At 38.3% G+C, this 26,502-nt stretch overlaps 3 protein-coding genes across 5 annotated transcripts in view; all 3 read left to right on the plus strand.

Moving 5' to 3' along the window:
* Window positions 1-154: 154 nt before the first annotated feature.
* On the plus strand, window positions 155-2,750 carry LOC117627812 (zinc finger HIT domain-containing protein 2). The gene is made up of 5 exons (XM_034360060.1): window positions 155-333; window positions 443-515; window positions 598-757; window positions 1,379-1,420; window positions 1,644-2,750. The coding sequence occupies exons 1-5, from the start codon at window positions 254-256 to the stop codon at window positions 2,525-2,527; spliced, it is 1,239 nt and encodes a 412-aa protein (XP_034215951.1). The 5' UTR covers window positions 155-253; the 3' UTR covers window positions 2,528-2,750.
* A 350-nt stretch (window positions 2,751-3,100) lies between these two features.
* On the plus strand, window positions 3,101-6,283 carry LOC117628456 (plant UBX domain-containing protein 10). The gene is made up of 4 exons (XM_034360914.1): window positions 3,101-4,083; window positions 5,058-5,228; window positions 5,362-5,565; window positions 5,708-6,283. The coding sequence occupies exons 1-4, from the start codon at window positions 3,262-3,264 to the stop codon at window positions 5,936-5,938; spliced, it is 1,428 nt and encodes a 475-aa protein (XP_034216805.1). The 5' UTR covers window positions 3,101-3,261; the 3' UTR covers window positions 5,939-6,283.
* Window positions 6,284-7,248: 965 nt separating this feature from the next.
* Window positions 7,249-26,502, plus strand: part of LOC117628562 (serine/threonine-protein kinase WNK8-like) — a 28,838-nt gene continuing 9,584 nt past the window's right edge. Inside the window, exons 1-6 of one of the 3 annotated variants that reach the window (XM_034361046.1) lie at window positions 7,249-7,907; window positions 8,085-8,122; window positions 8,241-8,468; window positions 8,560-8,938; window positions 9,028-9,430; window positions 9,514-10,317. In XM_034361046.1, coding sequence (XP_034216937.1) covers window positions 7,818-7,907; window positions 8,085-8,122; window positions 8,241-8,468; window positions 8,560-8,938; window positions 9,028-9,430; window positions 9,514-10,202 — 1,827 coding nt within the window. In that variant the 5' untranslated portion in view covers window positions 7,249-7,817 and the 3' untranslated portion in view covers window positions 10,203-10,317. Of the gene's footprint in view, window positions 7,908-8,084; window positions 8,123-8,240; window positions 8,469-8,559; window positions 8,939-9,027; window positions 9,431-9,513; window positions 10,318-26,502 lie in introns of those variants that run through there. The other 2 variants (XM_034361047.1, XM_034361048.1) reach the window with 2 other exon arrangements.

Genomic DNA, 26,502 nt, shown 5'->3' on the forward strand with positions numbered 1-26,502 from the left:
TTTTCAATCCCTTTAGGTTGGGGTTAGGATCACACAGGCGATGCTTATTGCACAAAACCTAGAAACACAACACTTTCCAACTTCGCATCCAACGACATGTCGTTTCCTTGGGCTTAGTCCACATTCATTCATTTAGGCCCATTCCCATATGACCAAAAAAGAAGGCAACTTTCTTGAGTCTTCGACGGTCCTTTCTGTTCACTTCACTTCGTCCCTGACTCCAAAACCCTTCGAAGCTTGAACAGCTTTGGCCATGGCGGAGCCTATTATCACCTCTGAAAAACCCTCCACCACGCCTCTTTTGGACCCACCTTCCCGAATCGTCTGCCACGTGTATGAGCTTCTCCAACCCCACCCCTCTTTTCTTTTCAAAGTTCGTTAATTTTGTGTGAATTTTCCCCATTTTGATTTGATACAAGTATTTTTGATTTTCTAAATGCAGTTGCCAGAAGCAATTTTCACAATACACATGCCCTCGCTGCAACTCTCGATACTGTTCTCTGCACTGCTACAAGGTAGGCTTTTTATTGTTCTAGTAATTTACAGAGATTGGAGTTTGGTGTTGTGTTTAATTGTTTTGCAATTTTTGTTGAGCAGTCTCATAATCTTCGATGCACCGAATCGTTCATGCGGGAAAATGTGGAGGGGGAGCTTGGGCAATTGGGACCGGACGACGAAACTAAACAGAAAATGCTGGACATACTGAAAAGATTTCATTCTGAAGAAGAAGCTGATGCCATGGATGATGATGAAGCTGGTATGGCTTATTATTTGTGTTTATTGGTGTTCTTGTTTTTCTTTGAAATTTATGGCTTTCAACTTCAATGAACCTTTTGTTGTATGCTTGGGATTTTGCATGTCATGCATTGTAAGATAGTAGGGTAGTAGTAGTTTCTTAGGGAGAGGGAAGTTTCTGATTGAGGGTTTGCTAGAGTTCGGTCTCGGTATACATGTTTATTGGGGATTGAGGGTGGCTGGAAGAATATGCCGATTTTGATTGATGCTATGCTTACTGATTGTTGTGTTGTTGATGCTATGTGCAAGTTTACTTGAGCAGTGATTGTTTTTCAATATTTGAGTACATAGAATAAAAGCAGCTCCGGTGCAGTTTTGAACCGGGTCTTATTGATTATGCATGCAATAAGCCTAAGTTGGCCTTTAGATAAAATTGCTGATTAGTATCCTTGGGGTGAAGAGTGATAGTTTTCGTAGTTGGTCTAAGGATCACTGAAGCCTAATGAGGGCTACTGGCTAGTTTTTCACTTTATTATAGACTTCCTAAAATACATTCATGTTAAACTTATAGCCCTTTAGTGTTTTTCTTTTTCTCTTTCAGCAAATTGGATTGCTGACCAGAATCTTCAATATTTTTTTGCAGGTTCTACTCTGTCTGAGGGGACCATTCAAAAAGTGCTTTCTGGTACACTCCTGTCTATCCTTTTTCAATGATGTATTTAGTTTCTGGCGCTCAAGTTCTTTCCTATCTTTCATTCATTCTGATTTTACATTTCAAATCTGTTATAGAAATTTTTTGCACTTCTTAGTTTAAAGTTGTATATTTAATGTCTTACGAATTATCCGTTCTCTGAGCTACTTGCTATTTCCTAATGCTGACACCAGCTGATTCTCATTAATATTTGCAGGAGGTCAAGTTAGTTTTGATGATCTATCTGCAGAAGAGAAGAAACTATTCCAAAAAGCTGTTGTATCCGGTGAACTAAGCAAGATGATTAAGCCTTGGGATCCATGGTGGTTGAAGCCTTCTGCCAGAGCAATAACATTCAGCAAGGAAGGAACACAACTTATCAAACCGCTTGCCAATGAGGAGGAATCAATGTCAACAGAAGATGATCTAGAAAGTAATCAAGCGAGTGAGATTCCACCTGGGCCTGACACCCCGCTGCCTCCAGTCAGCAAGCTTAGTTCTACAAAGCCATCACCAACCTTAGCTGTTCATCTGGTTGACATTATATATAGCTACTGTTTCACACTCCGTCTTTACAATGGAGATTGGCTATCAGACACCACAGGATCAGCCATGGTACTACTGTCAGTGTCCTCTGTATTGGGCCAAGGTGGACAACCAGAGACCGTCCTGGAAGCTCTGTCTTATTGCCTGGAACAAACCTGCTCTCCTGCTTTCAGACAGATGGGTGGCTTGCAATTTGGACTCGGTCTTATAGATGATGTAATAACCCTATTAACGTTAGGAACCCCTGCTTTGTTGTGCTTGCTTTGTGATCTGCAGAGGATGGTTCAGGCTGGGGAGAGGGAACTGAAATCAGAGAAACCACGAAAGTCGAGAAGAGCTGAAATTAGGAGTAAGCTGAAGCTGGCCGAGAGGAAAATTTATTTCATCATGTGTTGGGTCCATGAGCAACCTGGGGAAGCTTGGTCTTCCTTGGCAGCCATTGTAAAGGCAGAGAAAGGTTCGGCTTTGAATTATGAAGCTGCTGCTTCAAGGCCTGGGAAAGTGGACAAGAAAGCAGAACCAAGAAGCAAGGTTTTGATTCAGGAGATCAAGTGAAAAAAAAGAAGATATTGTATTTTCTTTGCATCTTGTTATCTGTTAACTGTTGTATGAGGAGCACAAGCAGCTGTTCCTAGTAGAGTAGTTACAGTTCAGTTGTATAGTTGGCTAATGCAGTTGCAGTCAGTTATTTTAGACTTGTTTTATCTAGTTTTACCAACTAGGAGCTGTAAATCAGTAACTTTTGTTTTCACTGGGTTATCAAAATTCTTTATTTTCACCGACAAAATTTCCAACAAATTTATTAGGCTGAGCGAAACGACGTTGTGGGGGTACTTTAATCCTGGCAGTTACATAGTCCGCTTCCCAACCCGCCAAGGCGAGAAATGCTTACATGAAACGGGACGGTCAACAACTGTATGTCATGCGTGATAATTTTTTCACGAAATTAATTCTATTTCCGTTTCATACAAGATTTTCTACTAAGTTTCATACAAGGTTTTCCGCTCGAAGGGATGAAAGAAGATCACATCAATTATTATTTTCGAATTCCTAGAGTATGGCTATTTCGTTATTTTCCTAAGAAGTAGGGGTTATTTCTGGTATCCCACCCAAACCTATATGACCTTCCGTCTCTCCCTGTGGATGCCATAAACCCCCAGTTCTCTCTCGGAGAACGAACATTCCAAGAACGTCGTCGTATTGTTCTTCGCTCTCTCTCTCTCTCTCTCTCTCTCTCTCTCTCTCTCTTTTCGATTCGTACCAATCTCTGCAACACTAACCGTACAGAGATGGTTGATGTAAACGACAAGTTAGCGTATTTTCAAGCGATCACAGGCCTCGAAGACCCTGATTTGTGCGTGGAGATCCTCACCGCCCATGGCTGGGACCTCGAGCTCGCGATCTCCGCCTTAACCACCACGACGAACCACACACCTTCGCCGGAGAATCCAGCCTCCGGCACCACCTCCACAGTCCCCGACGGCAGTGGCGGCGGTGGTCTATACTCCGTTTCTCATCGCGGAGAACCGTCGCATCCATCTGGACCGTCATCAAATGCTGTCGCAGCACCCGGTTTGGCTTGGAAGATCATCACTCTGCCGATTTCCGTAATTTCTGGTAGTTTAGGGTTGATTTCCGGCGCAATTGGTCTTGGACTGTGGGCCGCGGGCGGAGTGCTCTCCTACTCTCTCGGAATGATTGGAATCGGGTCGGGTCGGGACGGTGAGTCTTCGGCCCGATTGGTGTCGGTGTCGGCGGTGGCGAATGAAGCGATGCAGTTCGTGGCGAGTTTCGAGAGGGATTACGGGACGAGGAGGCCGAATTTCGTAAGCGAAGGGTTTATGGACGCGTTGCAGAGGTCGAGGAACTCGTTCAAGCTGATGTTCGTGTACTTGCACTCGCCGGACCATCCTGATACGCCGTTGTTTTGTGAGAGGACTCTGTGCTCCGAGACCTTGGTGGCGTTTATCAACGAGAATTTCGTGTCGTGGGGAGGGAGCATTCGGGCCAGTGAAGGCTTTAAGATGAGTAATAGCTTGAAGGCCTCAAGATACCCCTTTTGTGCCGTCGTTATGGCCTCCACGAACCAGAGGATCGTGCTGCTTCAACAGGTAAATGATTCTTTGCTTGCTTTTTTTGTTTGTTTGTTTTTTTTTCGTATTAGAATTATTTATACGAAATTCATAGCTCTGTAGGCTTAATTAGGAATGGCAATTATTGCATGTATGTCATTGTATCTTTTTAGGCCGTACTGAAGCTAGAAAATGAAGGTTTCTTAGCTCTCTCGAGAGATAAAGTTCCAATTTGGGTGGTTATCTCATCGGTTATCAGCATGACATACTGAAAGAACACGTTTGACTCATTTTAGTGACTCCTTTCTGTTTCTTGTAAATGAGTTAACTGGTGTCAGCAGTAGTGATTCTGGGGTTTAACTGGGAATGTTACAAACCGGTGTCTTTTTATTGAACTAAGGGTTGAGTTCATTGGCTTTCCCTATTCGGATTGTTCAGAGTGCTACAAACATCCCATTTTCATGTAATGCTAGCAGAAACTTTGCATGGAAACATTGCTTAGCATGTTCACTTTGGTATGAGTAATTTTAGCAGAAACACGATAATTTGGTGGTTTGTTAATGGTCAACAGTGGAAACGGGGTTGGACATCAACCTATTCCTGTAGTTTAGCTTTCTTATTCTTCGTCCTTTTTTTTCCCTCTCTCTAAATCTTTTATGTTTTGTTGTTGTTGTATTCTTGTTTCTTTTTGGACTTTAGGTGGATGGAAAATTTGTAATTGAGCTATTTGAGTTTAAATAAGCTCTTACCGAGTAAATTCTGCACGTCCATAGCTTGGTATGAGCGTTTTGTTTAATGCCTTACCTTTAACATGTTTTCCTTATGCATCTTAAACATGACGTTTTGTAAGCGGGTTTAGTGTATATGATAATGTTTTGACTTTGATGTGTGTGCATTTTTTTTCCTTTCCATTTCCCTATTTTCCTTTCAACTTTCTGGTAACTAGATATGAATGATGACAACTTCTTGTTGTTCATTTTATCCTTAATGAGTATCTTTGTCTTGTTTGGCAGGTTGAGGGGCCCAAGTCTCCTGAAGAAATGCTCGCAATATTGAACAGAGTGGTTGAAGAAAGTGCACCTGTTCTTGTTGCAGCAAGGCTTGATGCAGAAGAAAGGAGAAACAACATTCGTTTAAGGGAGGAGCAAGATGCTGCTTATAGAGCAGCACTTGAAGCTGATCAAGTATGTTTAAAGTTTAACCTAATTGCATGCTCCCTTTGCCCTTTCACGTCACAGACAAAAAACTTAGGTTTTATAAAGCTCTTAGGTTGTTGTTATTTTCCCATTGCCTCATTGTTATCTTCCTTTGCTTCAGGCAAGGGAAAACCAGAGGAGGGAAGAGCAAGAACGTCTGGAAAGAGAAGCAGCTGAAGCTGAGAGGAAGCGCTTGGAAGAAGAAGAGGCTCGTGAAAGAGCAGCACGTGAAGCTGCGGAGAAAGAGGCTGCACTAGCTAGGATGCGGCAGGAGAAAGCCTTGTCGCTTGGTTCTGAACCTGAAAAAGGACCTAATGTTACACAAGTAATCCCTCGTGCATTAGCCCCTTATCATTTTCTTGTATCTTTTGAATGTATTGATATTTCAGATAACTACTATCATATGTTTACATGTTGAGTTCCGTGTGTAATTAATGCATGCTTGTGAATTATAATTGAACAAATAGGTTGTGGTGAGGTTCCCAACCGGAGAACGGAAGGAAAGGAGGTTCGACAGTAGTGCAAAAATCCAAACTCTCTATGATTATGTTGATTCTTTGGGTTGTTTAGATGTGGAGAATTACAGTCTGGTTTCTAACTTCCCTCGAGTGGTATATGGACCGGAGAAGCTGTTGTTATCCTTGAAAGAAGCCGGGTTGCATCCTCAGGCCAGCCTTTTTCTGGAGCTGAATTCTTAGAGAAGTTTAATGCAGAGAGTGTTATTAAAAATGTAGTAGGGTTACTCCGTTTTGCATCTCTATATACTAGCAACTATGTCCATTTTATTAGAACCAACAATGATATGACGAGGTAAGATAGATGATGTGATACCATTCTCTCTCTTTCTCTTTCTCTTTCTCTCTCTCTCTCCCATCTCCTCTTCTCTTCTTTTGTCTTGCCTTGGTGGATGTGTAGTTTGTCTTGATTGCATATTCTTTCAAACAAGGCGGCCATAAAATGGAAGCTGGGGTTGAAATAATGATACTACTGACTATATGTTATATATAGACTTGAAAATCTGAATAAGCTTTACCATTCATTCATTTGTATGATGTGATTTATGATTCGTTTGTGATGTTTGGTGAGTTGTGATGATTGTTTCCCAAAACTACTGGCCTCGGAAATCAAGTTGGTCTTAACCTCATCTACCTTTTCCCTCTCTAGATAGCAATGGAACGTTGGCTGCAGCAAAATGCACGCATAAGCAGAGTAATCTTTCATTTTAAGATGATGAAATCAGGGCTGAAATATTTTCACACAGCGTCAACAAAATGCTTAATTATCCCATTTTCCCGGATAATGTTTACAAATATTCTGAAATATACAAAAGGTCAAACACATTAGAAATTGCATGAGTGGACTATGTGCAGACATTTACGTTCAAACAAAATACAAGGCCATCAAATCATTTACCGTCGTGTGAAAAATACATAAATTTTACCATGTGCAGAAAAGCATTATGCCTTGTTGCACACGTCATTTAATCCATGTATCAGAAAAGATAGAAATTAAAAAATTGCGTATATGTACCTTTTTAAAAAAATACTTTCGTTTTTTGGCACACTAATCAATTTTATGAAAACATACTCGTTTTTTAACACAACTATATTATTCACATATTATACACCTACATACATGTGTATAATAATGAGTATACACATATTCCTCAAAATCCAATTAATTTCTCACCACAAAAGTTATCACTTATCAACACATCTTCAAGTTTTACCCTATACATTTATTTAATTTGAATTTATTTATCAAAAAATAATATCTGGAATATATAGTGCCAGCTAGAAGAATGCTAGTTTCTTCTTTTAGGGAGGTTTTCTAGAACGTCAAAGTAAACAATAATAAAAATAAAATACAACGCTCCTAGCTGAGCTGTCTTTCCCTAATCACTCTCCTAATTTCTAAATTAAACTTAAAAAACCCCCAAAAAAAAAAAATTATTTTCCAAGTCCAAATCCCACCCAAGGACAGCGTGTACCATCTAATCATAGAAGGACTCAATCTCTCGATCCAAACCAATCAAAATCCCCAAAATCCTAAACCAACTACAAAACGATGTCTTCTTCCCCAGCCCTACATTTACACCTCTCCTTCGTCCCTTTCCCTCGTTCCCAATCCCTAGGCTTCCCTCTCCAATCTCTCTCGCTCTCTCCGTTGCTCGCTTTCTCGTTTACAGGGTTTCTGTAGGGTTCCGCATCCCCAATTAGGCCCTGCTCGCGGTTTTTAAGGATTTCGGGTTTCGTTTCTTGATTTGGTGGCGAACCCAAATGATGCAGAGAGCGCCATGGCTGAGTCTCGGATAGGTTTAACAATGTGGAGCTCGGTCGCGAACCGGAATTCGGGTACGGAATTCAGGGATATGTGGTTTATCGGCTGCAGGTTTCGTCTTCGATCGGCGGTCGATTCGTACTCCGTGGCTTGCGAGGCATTTTCTGAACACCGTCTTCTTCTGATTCCGGTTGGGGGTACAAGCAAGCAGCTTTGATAGGATTTGCGAGGATCGTTTTCTGTGTTTTCGCTCTGAAGAACAAACAAAGTTGTTTCTTTGGGGAGATTGTTTTCGTTATGGATTCCTGTAGTGGTTTGGTTGGTGGAAAATCTGATTGTGACGATGGCGGCGTTGTGGAGAAAGATCCGACTGGGAAATACTTGCGGGTACCAATTTCGAATTCTTTTGACTCTCTAATTTTAGAATTTTAATTGTTTGTTTGTAAATGCATGGTGTTGGTTTTAGGATAGAATTTTTCATCTTCTTGCTTGATTTTTTTTGTTTTTGTTTTTTTCTTGATTTGGTGATAGAATTCTTATATGAATTTGTGTTTGTTCCTCCAGTATGACGAAGTGTTGGGGAGGGGAGCATTCAAGACTGTGTATGCTTCTCTAACCATTTTCTGAATTGGTTTCTTTCTTGTTGGTTTCTAAGGTTCTCAGAATTTTCTCATTTGCAAATTTATTTTTGAACTTATTTGTATGCTCTGTAAAATGTAGATATAAGGCATTTGATGAGGTTGAAGGAATAGAAGTAGCCTGGTGCCAAGTGAGTATTGAGGATGTTCTGCAGTCGCCAGAACAGCTTGAAAGATTGTATTCGGAGGTTCATCTTCTGAAGTCATTAAAACATCAAAACATCGTTAAGTTCTATAACTCTTGGGTTGATGATAAGAACAAGACCATCAACATGATAACAGAGTTATTCACTTCCGGGAGTTTAAGGCAGTGAGTTTCGCCGACTTTTTTTATTTATAGCAATTCATGTTTTTACGTGGCTTACATTACCAAATACTAATTGCCACTGGTCTGGATTTAGGTACAGAAGGAAGCATAAGAATGTTGATATGAAGGCCATTAAGAACTGGGCAAGGCAGATTCTTCGAGGCTTGCACTATCTGCATTCACACAATCCTCCAATTATTCATAGAGATTTGAAGTGTGACAATGTATTTGTTAATGGAAATAATGGAGAAATTAAAATTGGAGATCTTGGGTTGGCGATAGTCATGCAGCAGCCTACTGCCCATAGCGTAATTGGCACCCCGGAATTCATGGCTCCAGAGCTTTATGATGAGGAATACAATGAACTTGTCGACATCTATTCTTTTGGCATGTGCATGTTAGAAATGGTGACTTGTGAATACCCTTATAGCGAATGTAAAAATCCAGCACAAATTTACAGGAAGGTTACCTCGGTAAGTTTCTGATCGCCTGCATTATGAATTTCCTCCAGTTTTTTGTTTTACTAAGCAGTTGCCTAATGTTTCTCATAACTTTGTTTCAGGGTATAAAGCCTGCTTCACTCAGTAAAGTGGAAAGTCCTCAAGTCAAGCAGTTCATAGAGAAGTGTCTAGTTCCAGCATCTATGAGATTGACTGCGACAGAGCTCTTGAAAGATCCATTCCTTGCAACTGACAATTTGAAGGAGCGTAGTTGTGATCTTTCGCAACTACCCAATCTTGTGCCCAAGTTGGTGAACTTGCCACAGCCTGAAGCTCGCCCTATGGACCTAGATACTAACGACCAGAAGTTTTCTATTGGATCTTGTAGGAAAAGTGTCAATGAAACTTCTAACTCTTCAGTTCTGGAGTTTTGGAGGTTCACAGAGAATAATGAGTTCAGGTTAAGAGCTGAACAAAATACGGATACTACCGTCTCTTTAACTCTGCGCATTGCTGATACCTGTGGTAAGTGCATCTGCCATGAAAATGGGTTAATTGTTTCCCCTTATTTTTCATGAAGTGAACCTGAATGTTATTTGTCTATACAGGTCGTGTGAGGAATATCCATTTTAAGTTCTATCTTGATTCTGATACTGCAATGTCAATTGCTGGGGAAATGGTTGAGCAACTTGATCTTTCACACGAAGATATCTCTGTCATAGCTGAGTTAATTGACAAATTGATTATGAAGCTTGTACCAGGCTGGAAACCTTCATCCGAAAGTTCATCATGTGGAGCTAACAGTTCATGTGGGGATCAACCTGCACATCAAAATATTCTGTCACCATTGGCATATGCAGAAGACCAAGATAACCAAGCAACAATGATTTCAGATACCTCAGCCTGCTCAGCCCAGTATGGCGTCCCTACTGCCTCATGTAATGTCAACGTTTCAGAATCGGCCAAGTACAGTTCTGATGAACGCTGCACAGGTTCAGATAGGTACGGTTCCAGTCCGGATTGTATGGTTCAGGCCAGACTCAAGGAGAAGAGCTATGAAGCTGGTTCTGGTGATTCTGTTGTTATGAATGACGCATGCCCTGACATGTCAAGCATTTGCTCCTTATCTGAGTTGTCTCTAGTGGACAAAGATCGGTATGATGAGCTGAAGGGGGAGCTTGTTGCTATTGATGTGCAGTATCATCAATGTCTTCTCGAACTCTTGAGGATGAGGGAAGAAGAAATTCAGAATGCCAAGAAGAGGTGGATAGAAAAAAAGAAAATAGCTGTTAATTAATGTACTATTTTGTCTTCCTGGGGTGACTTTATTTCTTTTCCTTGTTAACATTCATTTAATTCTTGTATTTTTTTTTTTTCCTTAAGAAAACGCAGGGATCTGTTTTGGTACATAATTTGTTTTACGGTTATTAATGAATATTTTTTTGTTTTTTTTTTTCTCTTCCATGAGTTCTTGACTGTTTATTTCATGTATAAACAATTGTATTATCATGAGATTATGATTTGATATGAAAATAAACAGAACAGTAAAACCAAAAGCTTTTAATTCAAGTTAAGACAGATTTCGTCTCGCAGTTTGATTTTTCTGTTGCCATGTTTCTTCAGTTGAACTTCCAATTGATTTTCTATTTTAATTCCCCATTTCTATTTTGATTTACTCACTTGCCCTAAAGATTCCTAGTCATCCTAGAGTTTAATTTCCTCCAAGTGATGCTGGGGTTTGTTATTTCCCTTTTTTGAAAAGGATTCCTAGAGTTTAATTTCCTCCTAGTGATGCTAGGATTTGTTATTTTCGTTTTTAGACTAGGAGTCCTAGTAATTCTAGGGTTAGAAGTAGTATTTATTTCAACTCCAGTGCAATTTTAATCACTAACAATATTTACGAGTAAGCTCTAGATTGAAACAGAGAATATGTTTTCTGGTCTTTTGCTTTTGGCTAGGAAAATCCTCGACAATCAAGATGAATTAGACAAAAGATTGTCTGATTTAGAGAAAGTGCAAGAGGAAGCCGGGCTGAGAGCACAACAAAAAACAAATATGAGGGAGTTTTCAGGAAGCAATAATACACAAACGATGGGGCATGACCGGAGTGAAGGGAATGGTGTGGAAGGGGCTACTCTAGGAACATCGTTTGGGGTGCTCTTTGGTGCTTTTATACAAGTGAAGGACAAGACTAGGATGTTTAAGCGCATCCTCGGGTATCTCGAATCCACGATAGACTCTCTAAAACCATTTATAGAAGAGATAGTAGAATATAACAAGGTATTGCATCTCTCAAAAGAGGAACTAGGGAATTTTATAACACTTATGGAGAAGGGTGCACAGCTCATTCACAAGTGCTCAAAGATTCGTAAGTGGGCTAGCTACAAGAAGTATGAATATGCCAACAAACTTCTTAGATTAGATGAATCTCTTCAAGTAATGTTAAATATATTTAGAGTGCAATTAGTAAGGGATGTGAGAGAGAGCTTAGTTTCCTTAAGTAATACAGAGGCTATGATCAAGCGAATGGAAGGGAGTGATTTGATACAAAATGATCAAATTTTAAGTATAGGTGGTTCTGCAGTGCCTGAAGTTCACCTGCATCGACCTGGATGTATTGAATGAACATGGAACACAAGATGTGATCCTGGAGACATTTGGTTCACACAAGATGTGCAGTGCCTTAACATTCATTTGATTCTTGTAAGTTTTTTTTCCCTTAAGAAAAGGCAGGGATCTGTTTTGGTACATAATTTGCTTTTACGGTTATTAATGAATATTTTTTTGTTCCATGAGTTCTTGACTGTTTTATTTCATGTATAAACAATTGTATTATCATGAGATTATGATTTTTTTTCCCCTTTATTAGTGTATATCATCTTTCTCTCAAGTCTTCAATTACCATGCTATTAAATTCATGCGCATATGAAAATACGTGTCCGTTCTATATTTAATAAATTATTAAAGATTTTTAGAAAGATTTGTAATCGTTATCTCTTCTATGGTCTCTTCATTACATCATAAATAATTTTTTTTATTGATCAGAAAGGAGGTGATTTACTTATTTTAATTAGAGGAGGATTCGAATTTTGAAAAAGGAAGGAGAAATAGTGAAAGATGATTTCATTGAGAAACCGATTGACAACAAAAATTGTGACTAATACAATTTCTTTTTTATTAATCCAAAGAAAGAGAATGACTTGATAATAAAATAACTAACACTTAATTATTCAATCGATTTTTTGGATTTTTTTTTTTCTTTTCCCTTTTATACTTCAATTAAGGATTGGGAGATTCACTATTATACCCAATATGGGGGGGCCCAAATTATAAAAATACCCTATAAGAAATGGACTTTAGAAACACACCCAAAGCTCATTTACAACATAACAAAAAAGCTTTTAACTTCTTATAAATTACAAAACCGCCATCAATTTCTTAAAACAAGCCAAACTCCAAAATCTCATAAAAATACCCAAACACTTAATAGGGCATCAAAGTAATTTAATAATTAATATTAAATTCAATAAGTGTCATTTTTTGGGTTTTTTTTTGGATTTTTTTTTTATAGAAATTCAATTGTGTAGAGTTTATTTAAAATATTAGTGCTAGAAATGAGTATATCACTAAATATCTCTTAAAGATTCCTAGTCATCCTAGAGTTTAATTTCATCGTAGACGCTAGGGTTTGTTATTTTAGTTTTTATACTAGGATCCCTAGAGTTTAATTTCCTCCTAGTGATGCTAGGATTTGTTATTTTCATTTTTTGACTAGGATTCCTAGTAATTCTAGAGTTTAAAGTAGTATTTATATCAACTTTAGCGCAATTTTTATTGCTAAGAATGTTTACAAGTAAGCTCTAAATTGAGTCAGAGTTTATAATTTTCTTTTTTTTTTTTTTTTCTTGCGTTGGATTAGAAATTAGGTTGCCATGGGCAGGAGGGGGACTGTTTTGAATGAGAAGTGCAACAAAAAAGGAAGAAGAACCCGTGAAATTGACAAAACAAATCTCTTTTTTTTGGGCAGCAACAACAAATAGTAGTTTACAGCACCGTCAATCCTTCAACCTATATGGATAAGAATTAGAGGGAGCAACTGAAAGAGGAAGGTAGAGTTCCAGATCGCATGTATCACTTGGATTGAAAATAAGACCGATAAGAAGATAAAAGACGAATTCATGAGTAAACATCCTTTTAATGCTTGATGTTATTAAGTTAATTACGAATTAGAACTTGCTACCATGCTCAACAAACTGATTAGGGTGGAGAGGATTTAATTATCTGAGATTGACCAAGGTGGGGAGAGAGAGAGAGAGAGAGAGAGAGAGAGAGAGAGAGAGAGAGAGAGATTTAAAGATGCATATCAGATGTCTCTCTCTAGTTCAGAGATGATTAGTTTTCCGGTGGACAAGGGAGTGGTTGCAATCCCATATCGTTTTTACATTTTTATGAAGCGGTTGCAATCCCACATCGGCTGCTTAGATAAACCTCATCTGTTTTTCCCTCTATGAACATTTCATTCTAGAGTAGCGATGTTTTCACAGACGTTCGGCCATTCACTTTGTTTGGGCTTCAAATGTCTCTGTACATTTGGGCTTTTGGCCAGCTGGAGTTTTAATTTTGAATTAAAGTTAATGAGTTTTACTTGATCACAGCTTCTGTATTACTTAAGAAGACTAAGTTCTCTCTCACATCTTTTGCTAATTGCACTCTTGGATAATATAGAGGCTGTGATCAAGCGAATGAAAGTGACTGATTTAATACAAAATGATCAAATTGTAAGTGTAAGTTGTGCATTGCCTAAACCTCCATCAGCTACAGTTGCATTGGATGTATTGAATGTACGTACATGGAACACAAGATGTGATCCTTGAGAAGTTTGGTTCATCGAGGAAAATAGAGGAAGGGGTCAAGCTAGTTGAAGGGAGTGGTGTGGTACAATTACTAAATGATCAAATTGAAGTTAAAGGTTCATTTGATGTTCTAAATATGCGAGGAACAAGGAATGGAAATGACACATTGGATTCAACAACGAATATGGAGAGAACGGGCAAGCAAATCAAAGGAAGTGTTTTGGTACAAAATCAAATTGATGTTATAGTAACTGAACCTGCATCACCTACATTTGGATTGGATGCAATGAACATGCAGGGAACCAGGGATGAGAATGAGCCCTTGGTTTCAATAAGGGAGGCGGCAAACAAACAAATTAAAGGGATGAGAATGAGCCCTTGAAATCCAAGCTGCAAATGTTCAATTAAAGCTCTCAAATTGGATGATTGATTCCAAAGACAATCAGCAAGCAATGGACATGGAGCAGAAAATGATCTCTGATAAGTTCTCATTCCAACAAGAAAGAAAATAAAATCATCCTCCCTCAAATAGTTAAGCAATTAAAAGTTTATATGTAAATAATTCAATGATTCTATCCAAATCTAAAAATGTATTCATTGTGTTCTTCTCTTTTTCTCTTTTGTATTGGTGTGCAATGTTAAAACACTATTTATTGATTTGTCTACCCATGAGATCAAATGAAATAGTGTCCATGCATTTAAAACTATGGACGACTGTAAGAATAACAAAAACATGTCGGTCAATGTGGTCAATAATTTCATACCTAAAAAATGTGGTTCATAATTTGTAGCTCAACTATCTCCAAATTTGTATCTAATACTAAATTAAATTCATTTGATTTAATTTTTCACCTTTTTTTCTTTTTCCCCTGTGTGTGTTAATTTTTTGGTTGATTTCGATGAAAAAGTGATGGATAACCACGATATGAAGTAATGATGTGATATAATTTGGATTGTGTATTTTTTTAATTTTATATTTTTCTTGAGTGTGTAAAATAACATTGCTTGAATGACATTTTACATAATATACTCACGAACATGTCATTTTACATAATCTACTCACTGAGCGGTGGTTTTCTTATCCCTTACCTATTTTGTTTTTCAGATAAATTAGTGGGCAAGACAAAGCCAAAACCAAAGAAGTTGGATTAGTTTAGAGTGATCAACTTTTATTTATATCTTGTACACTTGTAAAATTATTATAATATATATATAATGGTAATGTATTTAAACTAAAATTTCAGTATTTTATTTATTTATTTCAATTCACGTACCCTGATTCTGGAATATCCTTTATTTTCGGATCGGGCGTGACAACATGAAACACAAGATGTGATCCTGGCGAAGTTTGGTTCATCAAGGAAAATAGAAAAAGGGGTCAAGCTAGTTGAAGGGAGTTGTGTGGTACAATTGACAAATGATCAAATCGAAATTAAAGGTTCATATGAAGTGGTTGAACCTCCACCGCCTGCAGTTGCATTTGATGTTCTAAATGTGCGGGGAACAAGGGATGGGAATGAGACATTGGGTTGAGTTGCATTTGATGTTCTAAATGTGCGGGGGAACAAGGGATGGGAATGAGACATTGGATTCAACAACGAATATGGAGGCATTGGCAAACAAATCAAAAGGAGTGATTTGGTACAAAATCAAATTGAGGTTGCAGTAACTGAACCTGTATCACCTAGAGTTGGATTGGATGTAATGAACATGCAAGGAACCAGGGATGAGAATGAGATCTTAGTTTCACCAAGGGAGGCAGCAAACAACCAAATTAAGGGGATACGGGTCGTCGAAGTCCAAGCTGCGGATGTCTAATTGAAGCTCTTAGATTGGATGATTGATTCCAAAGATAACGAGCAAGAAATGATGGTTTTAGGAGTTGAGTTTGAAATTGAACTTGAGTCACTACAGGGCCTCTCCTCAGTCATTGCGACAAGCTTTGGAAATATGCAGAGTAGCAAACCTGACGATGCTCCAAAGCTTGATTACATGCATTGCACTCAATTGTCTTAGTATGTGAGCGAACTAACGTTAAATGATGGGTTAAATTGGATAAAATATGGGCAGAAATCAGTGAAAGGGAATGAATATCAGCGTATTTATTGCAGGTGCACAAATCCTAATTGTTGAACGAAGAAGCACCTTGACAAATCATTGGATGGACAGATTACGAAAATTGTTTACAATGGAGGTCACAACCATCCTCATTGTCATTGTACAAGAGACTCAACCTCTCAACCAATTCCAGCTTCTTCACATTAAATCTTCGATCTATCACTCCCAACAATGTCCAACCCGAAAACTGAGTCAATCACAATGCATGAGAATTCTTTAACCTCAATTAGAGAGGATGCTTTTGAGCAAAACTCTCTAATCATAGATTTAGGAGGAGCTGCAGATGAAAGTGATCATGAAGCCAAAATACGGTAAACCTCATACAATTCTGATGAGGATTGTGTATATGTCATATATAGCGATTTTTGAATATGTAGAATGGTTATTCTTTTGTAGGAAGGTAGAAAATGCAAACAATCAAACCTCATCAAATTTTGGGGGTAGAATTGTTAGAAAACCTAGACTTCTGGTGCTGACAAGAAGTGATATTGAGAACCTAGATGATGAGTATAAATGAAAGAAATATGGAACAAAAGTATATATTGAAAGGAAGTCCAAATTCAAGGTACACAGTCCGGAGTAGTATTAATTGCTTAGATAGTATTACAACCTTATAAAAGCCTTTTTTTTTCTTTTTTTTTTTGGGTTTTGGTGAAGGGCTTTAATTACAAGCAAATATTTTCTGAACTTAACATTTTCAATTGTTTTCCAATTTGTAGTAACCACTACAAATGCGCATTTGTAGGATGTCCAATGAGGAAATGGGTCGAGCGAGCATCACATGACTTAAGGGTTGTGATCAAAATAATTGTGATCAAGTTAGATTAGATGAATCTCTTCATGTACGGTTAAGTATACTGAGATTGCAATTAATAAGGGATGTGAGAGAGAGCTTAGTTGGCTTACGTAATACATAGGCTATGATCAAGTGAATGGAATGGAGTGATTTGGTACAAAATGATCAAATTGTAAGTGTAGGTTGTTGTGCAGTGCCTGAACCTCTACCGGCTATAGTTGCATTGGATGTATTGAATGTACGGGGAACACAAGATGTGATCCTGGACACGTTTGGTTCATCAAGGAAAATAGAGGAAGGGTCAAGCTAGTTAAAAGGATTGGTGTGGTACAATTACCAAATGATCAAATTGAAATTAAAGGTTCATGTGAAGTGGTTGAACCTCCACTGCCTGCAGTTGCATTTGATGTTCTAAATGTGCGGGGAACAAGGGATGGGAAGGAGACATTGGATTCAACAACGAATATGGAGGCATTGGGAAAACAAATTAAAAGGAGTGTTTAGGTACAAAATCAAATTGATGTTGTAGTAACTGAACCAACATCACCTAGAGTTGGATTGGATGTAATGAACATGCAGGGAACCATGGATCAAAATGAGACCTTGGTTTCACCAAGGGAGGCGGTAGACAAACAAATTAAGGGGATAAGGGTAGCCGAAGTCCAAGCTTCATATGTGCAATTGAAGCTCTTAGATTGGATGATTGATTCCAAAGATAACAAGCAAGGAATGATGGTTTCAGGACTTAAGTCTAAAATTGAACTTGAGTAATTATAGGGCTTCTCCTCAGACATTGCGACAAGCATTGGAAATATGCAGGATAGCAAACCTGACCATGCTCTAAAGCTTGGTTACATGCATTGCATTCAATCGTCTCAGTTTGTTAGCGAACTAACGTTAGATGATGGGTTCAATTGGAGAAAATATAGGTAGAATCAGTGAAAGGTAATGAATATGACCGTATTTATTACAGATGCACATATCCTAATTGTCGAACAAATAAGCACCTTGACAGATAATTGGATGGACAGATGTCTAAAAATTGTTTACAAGGGAGGTTACAACCATCCTCAACCTCATTCTATAAGAGAGTCAACCTTTCAACCAATTCAAGCTTCTTCACATAGAATCTTCGATCTATCGCTCCCAACAATGTCCAACTCGAAAACTGAGTCAGTCACGATGCATGAGGATTCTTTAGCCTGAATTAAAGAGGATGGTTTTGAGCAAAACTATCCAATCATAGATTGAGGAGGAGCTGAAGATGAAAGTGATCTTGTGGCCAAAATATGGTAAACCTCATACAATTCTGATTGGGGATTGTGTATATTGTTGTGCGGAAGCGTCAACCAACTGCGAGTGAAAAATAAATAACAACAGGCAGGAGAAAAATTGAACAAAATAATCAACAAGAACAACACCAAGATTTATACTGGTTCGGCAATTGCCTACATCCAGTTTGGAGACAACGGAGTATTTCACTATAATCAATGAGAGAATACAATAGTGTTTAACCACTCAGAAAACCCAAGCCCCAAATATACCCAAGCTCACACACTCAAGAATATAAAGGGGATACAAATTGAGTACAATTTAGAGAGGGAAAAATAACCAACAGTAGCAACAAAAACTTAGTTGCCCAAACTATTATTTTTCTCTCTCCCAACTTCTTTCTTCTCTCATCAACTCTCGGTGCTTTCCGCTCTCTTTTTATTTTTCCCAAATGCATGTTCCCTTTTATAAGCCAAACATTTGCTCTTCAACCACCCAACGGCAAAAGCAAAACACACAAGTCAAAAGGTAAAAGTAAGCCATCAATGCTAGCCATTAATTTGTCTCCAATTTGTCTGCTAGCCGAAAGCATCGCAAGATGTCTGCCAGCCGAAAGCAGTTTTGCTTTTGACTATTTTTGAGCCAATCATCAACATATATATCATACATAGCAATTTTTGAATATGCAGAATGGTTTTTCTTTTATTGGAAGGTAGAAAATGCAAATGATCAGACCTTATCATATTTTGGGAGAAGAATTGTTAGAGAACATAGAGTTCTGGTGCAGACACGAAGTAATACTGAGAACCTGGATGATGAGTATAAATGGAAGAAATATGGAACGGAAGTAATGAAAGGAAATCCAAATCCAAGGTACACAGTCCTAAGCAGTATTAATTGTTAGATACTATTACAACCTTATAAATGGCTTTTTTTTGGATAACAAGTAAATGTTTTTTGAACTTGCATGCATAACATTTTCAATTATTCAAATTAGAATAGATGAATCTCTTTAAGTACAAGTATACTGAGAGTGCAATTAGTAAGGGATGTGAGAGAGAGCTTAGTTTCTTTAAGTAATACAAAGGTTGTGATTAAGTGAATGGAAGGGAGTGATTCGATACAACATGATCAAATTGTAAGTATAGGTTGTTGTGGAGTGCCTGAACCTCCATCGACTACAGTTACATTGGATTTATTGAATGGATAAGGACCACAAGATGTGATCTTGGACATGTTTGGTTCATGAAGGAAAATAGAGGAAGGGGTCAAGCCAGTTGAAGAGATTGGTGTGGTACAATCACCAAATGATCAAATTGAAATGGAAGGTTCATCTGCAGTGGTCAAACCTCTAGCACATGTTGTTGCATTTGATGATCTAAATGTGCGTGGAATAAGGAATGGGATGGAGACATTGAATTCAACGACGAATATGGAGGCAGCGGGCAAGCAAATCAAAGGGAGTGGTTAGGAACAAAATCAAATTGATGTTGTAGTAACTGAACCTACATCACCTACAGTTGGATTGGATGTAATGAACATGCAGGGAACCATGGATGAGAATGAGACCTTGGTTTCACCGAGGGAGGCAGTAGATAAACAAATTAAGGGGATAAGGGTCGTCAAACTCCAAGCTTCGAATGTCTAATTGAAACTCTTAGATTGGATGATTGATTCCAAAGATAACGAGCAAGGATGATGGTTTCAGGAGTTAAGTCTAAAATTGAACTTGAGTAATTATAAGGCTTCTCCTCAAACATTGCGACAATCCTTGGAAATATGCAGAGCAGCAAACCTAACAGTGCTCCAAAGTTTGATTGTATGCATATTGCACTCAATTGTCTCAGTATGTCAGTGAACTAACGTTAGATGATGGGTTCAATTGGAGAAAATATGAGCAAAAATCAGTGAAAGGTAATTAATATAAGCGTATTTATTACAGGTGCACACATCCCAATTGTCGAATGAAGAAGCACCTTGATAGATCATTGGATGGACAGATGTCTGAAATTGTTAACAAGGGAGGTCACAACCATCCTCAGCTTCATTCTATAAGAGAGTCAACCTCTCAACCAATACAAACTTCTTCACATTCCCAACAATGTCCAACCCGAAAACTGAGTCAGTCACGATGCATGAGGATTTTTTTGCTTCAATTAGAGAGGATGATTTTGAGCAAAACTCTCCAGTCATAGATTTAGGAGAAGCTGAAGATGAAAGTGATCTTGAGGCAAAAATATGGTAAACCTCATACAATTCTGATTGGGATTGTGTATATGTCCTATATAGCGATTTTTGAATATGTAGAATGGTTATTTGGCCTTCAACATTCTTCAAACATGGTTTCCGGAGTTACATCTGAAACTGAATTTGAGCCACTACACAGCTTCTCCCTAGACAGTTCCGCAGGCTTTGCAGAAAAGCATCTTATCATGGAAGAAGATGATTCTTCAACCTCAAGTACAGTGGATGATTTGGAACAAAATTCATTACCAAGTGGTTTGAGTCTAACTCATCTGAAACTAATTGATCACTAATTAGGTTGGTAAAGTTTAGATTAATTGAAAAGAATACAAGTTTTCTGAATTTTGTATTGTTGGTTGTTGTTGGTAGTTTTGTTGTGAACACAATCATGACACTTGAGTTAGTTGGAGGGGCTGCTCTAGGAACAGTTTTTGTTGCCCTGCATAATGTTGTTAAGGTAGCCTTGGGCAGGACTATTATGCAGTTCAAACCCCTCCTTGGAGATCTCAAGTTCACTCTAGACTTGCTAAACCCACGGATCATCCAACAAGTAGGAGAACATAAATTGGCATTAGGTCTCCCAAATGAAGAAATAGACAGCTTTCAACAACAAACGGATGAGGGTATAAAACTTGTTATCAAGTTATCAAAACTTAGTATGTGGAACTGTAACATTTGGTATAATTATTGCAATTGCACAAAGCCTAGTTATACAGACCAACTTGTGGAATTGGACAGATATTTTAGAATACTATTGGAAATATTGAAGCAGCAGGAAATGAGGGATGTGAAGGAGGCACTGCTTTTGGCGAGGAAAATTCATGACAAACAAGATGAATTGGACAAGAAACTATCTGATTTACTAAAAGTGCAACAAGAAGCCGGGCTGAGAGCACATGAGGGATGGAATGGGCGGGAATTTTAAAGAAGCAATAATTCACAGACTACATGGCAGAAATGAATTGAAGGGAATGGTGTGCAAAGAACTGCTCTAGGAGCAATGTTTGGGATGCTCTTTGGTGTTGTTATACAAGTGAAGGACAAGACTAAGATGTTTAAGCATATCCTTGGATATCTCAACTCCACGTTAGACTCCTTAAAACCACTAATAGAAGAGATAACAGAATATAACAAGGTACTGCATCTCCCTAAGGAGGAACTAAAGAATTTCACCATACAAATGGAGATGAGGGTAGAGCTTATTCACAAGTGCTCTAAGGTTCATAAGTGGAATAACTACAAAAAAATATGAATATACCAACAAACTTCTTAGATTGGATGTATCTCTTCAAGGATTATTAAGTATACTAAGAGTGCAATTAGCAAGAGATGTGAGAGAGAGCTTAGTTTTCGTAAGTAATACATAGGCTGTGATCAAGCAAATTGAAGCGAGTGGTACGGCACAATTACATAATGATCCAACTGAAATTGAAGATTCATGTGATGTACTTGAACCCTCACAACCTGAAGTTGGATTAAGTGTGTAGGGAACAAGGGATGTGAATAAGACATTAGATTCGGCAGCAAAAATAGAGGTCGGGGTGAAGCGAATCGAAGGTAGTGGAGATGTACAAGGTCAAACTGACATAGGAATAGGTGAACCTACATTGCCTACACTTGAAGCTCCAGATGCAGAAAATGACATGACTGAATATGTACCTTCAACGGTTACAGTTAGCTTCGATGTGCTATTGAGGGAATTGAAAAGGAAGCTTCTTAAGGATAAGGCATCAGCGCTTGTGCTAACCGGGCCTCAGGGATGCGGCAAAACCACATTGGCAAAAACAAATTTGTCAAGATAAGGAAGTTAAAGATATATTCAAGAAGAGTATCATCTTTGTTCGTGTTTCGAAAAGGCCCAACTTGAGCGTTATTGTACGAAAGCTATATCAACAGATTGAACATAAGGGTTCTCAGATACTTGAGTTGTAAGAAGACACAATTGCACTTAAGTGGCTGCAAGTATTTCTTAAGGAAACAGGACAACAGCCTTCACTGTTGGTCCTAGATGAGGTTTGGCCTGGATCAGAACCCATTCTTGACAAGTTTGATAATTTCAAAACATCATATTACAAGATTCTGGTGACATTAAGATCTGAATTTCGGACATTTGGTTCTCCATATTATTTGCAATCAATTAATGATGAAGGCACCATGACTCTTTCTCATCATTCCTGCGCAAACTCCTTCGAATCATTGGACGATGAAGACCTGGTACGTGTTTCTCCGTAACTTCATCCACAACGACGGATGACGATCCAACTACTTACTTTCGTGATTTCTCCACGTCCTACCTGGAAGACAGAATCTCTCATGTTTCAGAAGATGTTAACCCGATGGCGCATTTTCATGATTCCTTTACATCCACTGCAGGAGATACAAGCTCTTCTGTTTCTAAAGATGTTGGGAGTCTCAAGCAAATTAAAAGGGTAGGGGTGGTCAAAGTCCAAGCTCCGGATGTCCAATTGGAGACCTTAGATTGGATGAGTAATTCCAAAGACAACCAGCAAGAAATGGACAGGGAGCAGAAAATAGTCTCCGATAATTTCTCATTACAACAAGCAATAAGGAAATTTGGCCTTCAACGTTCTTCAAACGTGGTTTCAGGAGTTACATCTGGAACTGAATTTGAGCCACTACAAAGCTTCTCCCCAGATAGTTCCGCAAGCTTTGCAGAAAAGCATTTTATCATGGAAGAAGATGATTCTTCAGCCTTAAGTACAGTGGATGATTTGGAACAAAATTCACTACCTAGTGGTTTGAGTCTAACTCATCTGAAACTGATTGACCACTAATCAGGTTGGTAAAGTTTAGATTGATTGAAACGAATACAAGTTTTCTGAATTTTGTATTGTTGGTTGTTGTTGGTAGTTTTGTTGTGAACACAATCATGACACTTGAGTTAGTTGGAGGGGCTGCTCTAGGAACAGCTTTTGCTGCCTTGTATGATGTTGTTAAGATAGCCTTGGGCAGGACTGTTATGCAGTTCAAACCCCTCCTTGGAGATCTCAAGTTCACTCTAGACTCGCTAAAACCACGGATCATCCAACAAATAGGAGAACCTAACTTGGCATTAGGTCTCCCAAATAAAGAAATAGACAGCCTTCAACAACAAATGGAGGAGGGTGTAAAACTTGTTGTCAAGTTATCAAAACTTAGTATGTGGAGCTGCAGCATCTGGTGTAATTGTTGCAATTGCATAAAGCCTAGTTATACAGACCAACTTGTGGAATTGGACAGATCTCTTAGAATACTATTAGAAATATTGAAGCAGCAGGAAATAAGGGATGTGAATGAGGCACTGCTTTTGGCAAGGAAAATTCATGACAAACAAGATGAATTGGACAAGAAACTATCTGGTTTACTAAAAGTGCAGCAGGAATCCGCGCTGAGAGTGCATGAGGAATGGAATGGGCGGGAATTTTCAAGAAGCAATAATTCACAGACTACATGGCAGAAATGAATTAAAGGGAATGGTGTGCAAAGAATTGCTCTAGGAGCAGTGTTTGGGATGCTTTTTGGTGCTGTTATACAAGTGAAGGACAAGACTAAGATGTTTAAGCGCATCCTTGGATATCTCAGCTCCACGTTAGACTCCTTAAAACCACTAATAGAAGAGATAACAAAATATAACAAGGTATTGCATCTCCCCAATAAGGAACTAAAGAATTTCACCATACAAATGGAGATGGGGGTAAAGCTCATTCACAAGTGCTCTAAGGTTCATAAGTGTGCTAACTTCAAAAAATATGAATATATCAACAAACCTCTTAGATTGGATGTATCTTTTCAAGGATTATTAAGTATACTGAGAGTGCAGTTAGCAAGAGATGTGAGAGAGAGCTTAGTTTTCGTAAGTAATACAGAGGCTGTGATCAAGCAAATTGAAGAGAGTGGTACGGTACACTTATAGAATGATCCAACTGAAATTGAAGATTCATGTGATGTAACATAGCTTGAAGTTGGATTGAGTGTGCATGGAACAAGGGATGTGAATGAGACATTAGATTCGGCAGCAAAAATAGAGGTCGGGGTGAAGCGAATCAAAAGTAGTAGAGATGTACAAGGTCAAACTGACAGAGGAATAGGTGAACCTACATTGCCTACACTTAAAGCTCCGGATGTTGAAAATGAGATGACTGAATATGTACCTTCAATGGTTACAGTTACCTTGGATGTGCTATTAAGGGAGTTGAAGAGGAAGCTTCTTAAGGATAAGGCATCAACGCTTGTGCTAATAGGGCCTCGGGGATGCGGCAAAACCACATTGGTAAAAAAAATTTGTCAAGATAAGGAAGTTAAAGATATATTCAAGAAGAGTATCTTCTTTGTTCGTGTTTCGAAAAGGCCCAATTTGAGCGTTATTGTACGAAAGCTATATCAACAAATTGAACATAAGGGTTCTCAGATACTTGAGTTGCAAGAAGACATAATTGCACTTAAGTGGCTGCAAGTATTTCTTAAGGAAACAGGACAACACCCTTCACTGTTGGTCCTGGATGATGTTTGGCGTGGATCAGAACTCATTCTTGACAAGTTTGATCATTTCAAAACATCATATTACAAGATTCTGATGACATCAAGATCTGAATTTCGGACATTTGGTTCTCCATATTATTTGCAATCAATTAATGATGAAGGCACCATGACTCTTTTTCATCATTCCCGCGCAAACTCCTTCGAATCATTCGACAATGAAGACCTGGTAAGTGTTTCTCCTGCAACTTCCTCCACAACGATGGATGACGATCCAACTACTTACTTTTGTGATTTCTCCACATCCTACCTGGAAGACAGAATCTCTCATGTTTCAGAAGATGCTAACCCGATGGCGCATTTTCATGATTCCTTTGCATCCACTACAGGAAATACAAGCTCTTCTATTTCAAAGGATGTTGGGAGTCTCAAGCAAATTAAGGAGATAGGGGTGGTCGAAGTCCAAGCTCCGGATGTCCAATTGGAGCTCTTAGATTAGATGAGTAATTCCAAAGACAACCAGCAAGGAATGGACAGGGAGCAGAAAATGGTCTCTGATAATTTCTCATTCCAACAAGCGATAAGGAAATTTGGCCTTCAGCGTTCTTCAAACGTGGTTTCAGGAGTTACATCTGAAACTGAATTTGAGCCACCACACAGCTTCTCCCCAAACAGTTCCGCAAGCTTTTCAGATAAGCATCTTATCATGGAAGAGGATGATTCTTCAGCCTCAAGTACAGTGGATGATTTGGAACAAAATTCACTGCCCAGTAGTTTAGGAGGAGCTGAAGATAAAAATGATCATGAGGCCAAAAGATGATAAACCTCATAAAATTCTGATTGGGAATATTGTGTATATGTTATATAGCCAAAATTGAATAAGTAGAATGGTTATTTTTTTTTTCTTTTGTATCAAGGCAGAAAATGTAAGTGATCAGACCTCATCAGCTTATGGGGGTAGAATTGTGGAAGAACCCAGAGTTGTGGTGCATACAATAAGTGAAGCTGATATCCTGGAAGATGGATATAGCTGGAAGAAATATGGACAAAAAGAACTGATGGGATATCCAAATCCAAGGACACACTCCTGACCTTTAACTATTGCTTAGATAATATTATTGCAACCTTGTAACTGAGTTTAGTCAACATTTTCTGCTGTTTTCCAATCTGTATAAGCTGCTACAAATGCGTATTTCGAGGATGTCCAATGAAAAAACATGTGGATTGAACATCACATGACTCAAGGGTTGTGACTACCACATATAAAGGGACACACAACTATGGTAGTAGCAGCAACAACACGTACATGCCTGTCTTAGACTTGCCCTTTCAGAACATAGAGTAGCGAACAACACAAACTCAATCACCTTATATCAAAGGAATTGATGGATTTCCTGGGTTATAGAATCTTCGGAGGCTGTGTCTTGAGGCCCAGGACCAAGTAAGTGAAGATGATTTGTTTTGGGAATAAGTCAGGACTTGTAGATTAATGAGGCTAGTTTGATTTGTATGTTGCCTTGTTTCTTTAGTTCAACTTCCAATTGATTTTCTATTTTAATTTTCATTTCTATTGTGGTTTAATATGTAAACTTCAAGTTTCATAAAAAAAATAAAAAATATGTATTATATATACTAGCCCCCTTGGCACAGGCTCACACATGTGTCAATTGATTTTCTTTTTTGTTTTGTTTTGTTTATTTATTTATTTTATAATTAAGAAAAGATAAAATCGGTAGATAAGTACCATAAAAATAAGACCCATATTATCCTCATTTTATTAAGGCTTTTTATCACAAAACGTCCATGACGTTTGCGAAATTATCAGATTGCATCCTTAA

This window comes from Prunus dulcis, chromosome 5, assembly GCF_902201215.1.
Source record: "Prunus dulcis chromosome 5, ALMONDv2, whole genome shotgun sequence".
NCBI lineage: Eukaryota > Viridiplantae > Streptophyta > Magnoliopsida > Rosales > Rosaceae > Prunus > Prunus dulcis.

What these genes read in the sequence shown, in the direction of transcription:
- LOC117627812 (XM_034360060.1), top strand. Translation starts at nt 254, where the DNA reads ATGGCGGAGCCTATTATCACCTCTGAAAAACCCTCCACCACGCCTCTT. An exon ending in TCCCGAATCGTCTGCCACGT is followed by an intron (nt 334 to 442) that starts GTATGAGCTTCT and finishes TTCTAAATGCAG; the next exon opens with TTGCCAGAAGCAATTTTCAC. An exon ending in CATTCAAAAAGTGCTTTCTG is followed by an intron (nt 1,421 to 1,643) that starts GTACACTCCTGT and finishes TAATATTTGCAG; the next exon opens with GAGGTCAAGTTAGTTTTGAT.
- LOC117628456 (XM_034360914.1), top strand. Translation starts at nt 3,262, where the DNA reads ATGGTTGATGTAAACGACAAGTTAGCGTATTTTCAAGCGATCACAGGC. An exon ending in CAGCACTTGAAGCTGATCAA is followed by an intron (nt 5,229 to 5,361) that starts GTATGTTTAAAG and finishes CCTTTGCTTCAG; the next exon opens with GCAAGGGAAAACCAGAGGAG. An exon ending in AAGGACCTAATGTTACACAA is followed by an intron (nt 5,566 to 5,707) that starts GTAATCCCTCGT and finishes TTGAACAAATAG; the next exon opens with GTTGTGGTGAGGTTCCCAAC.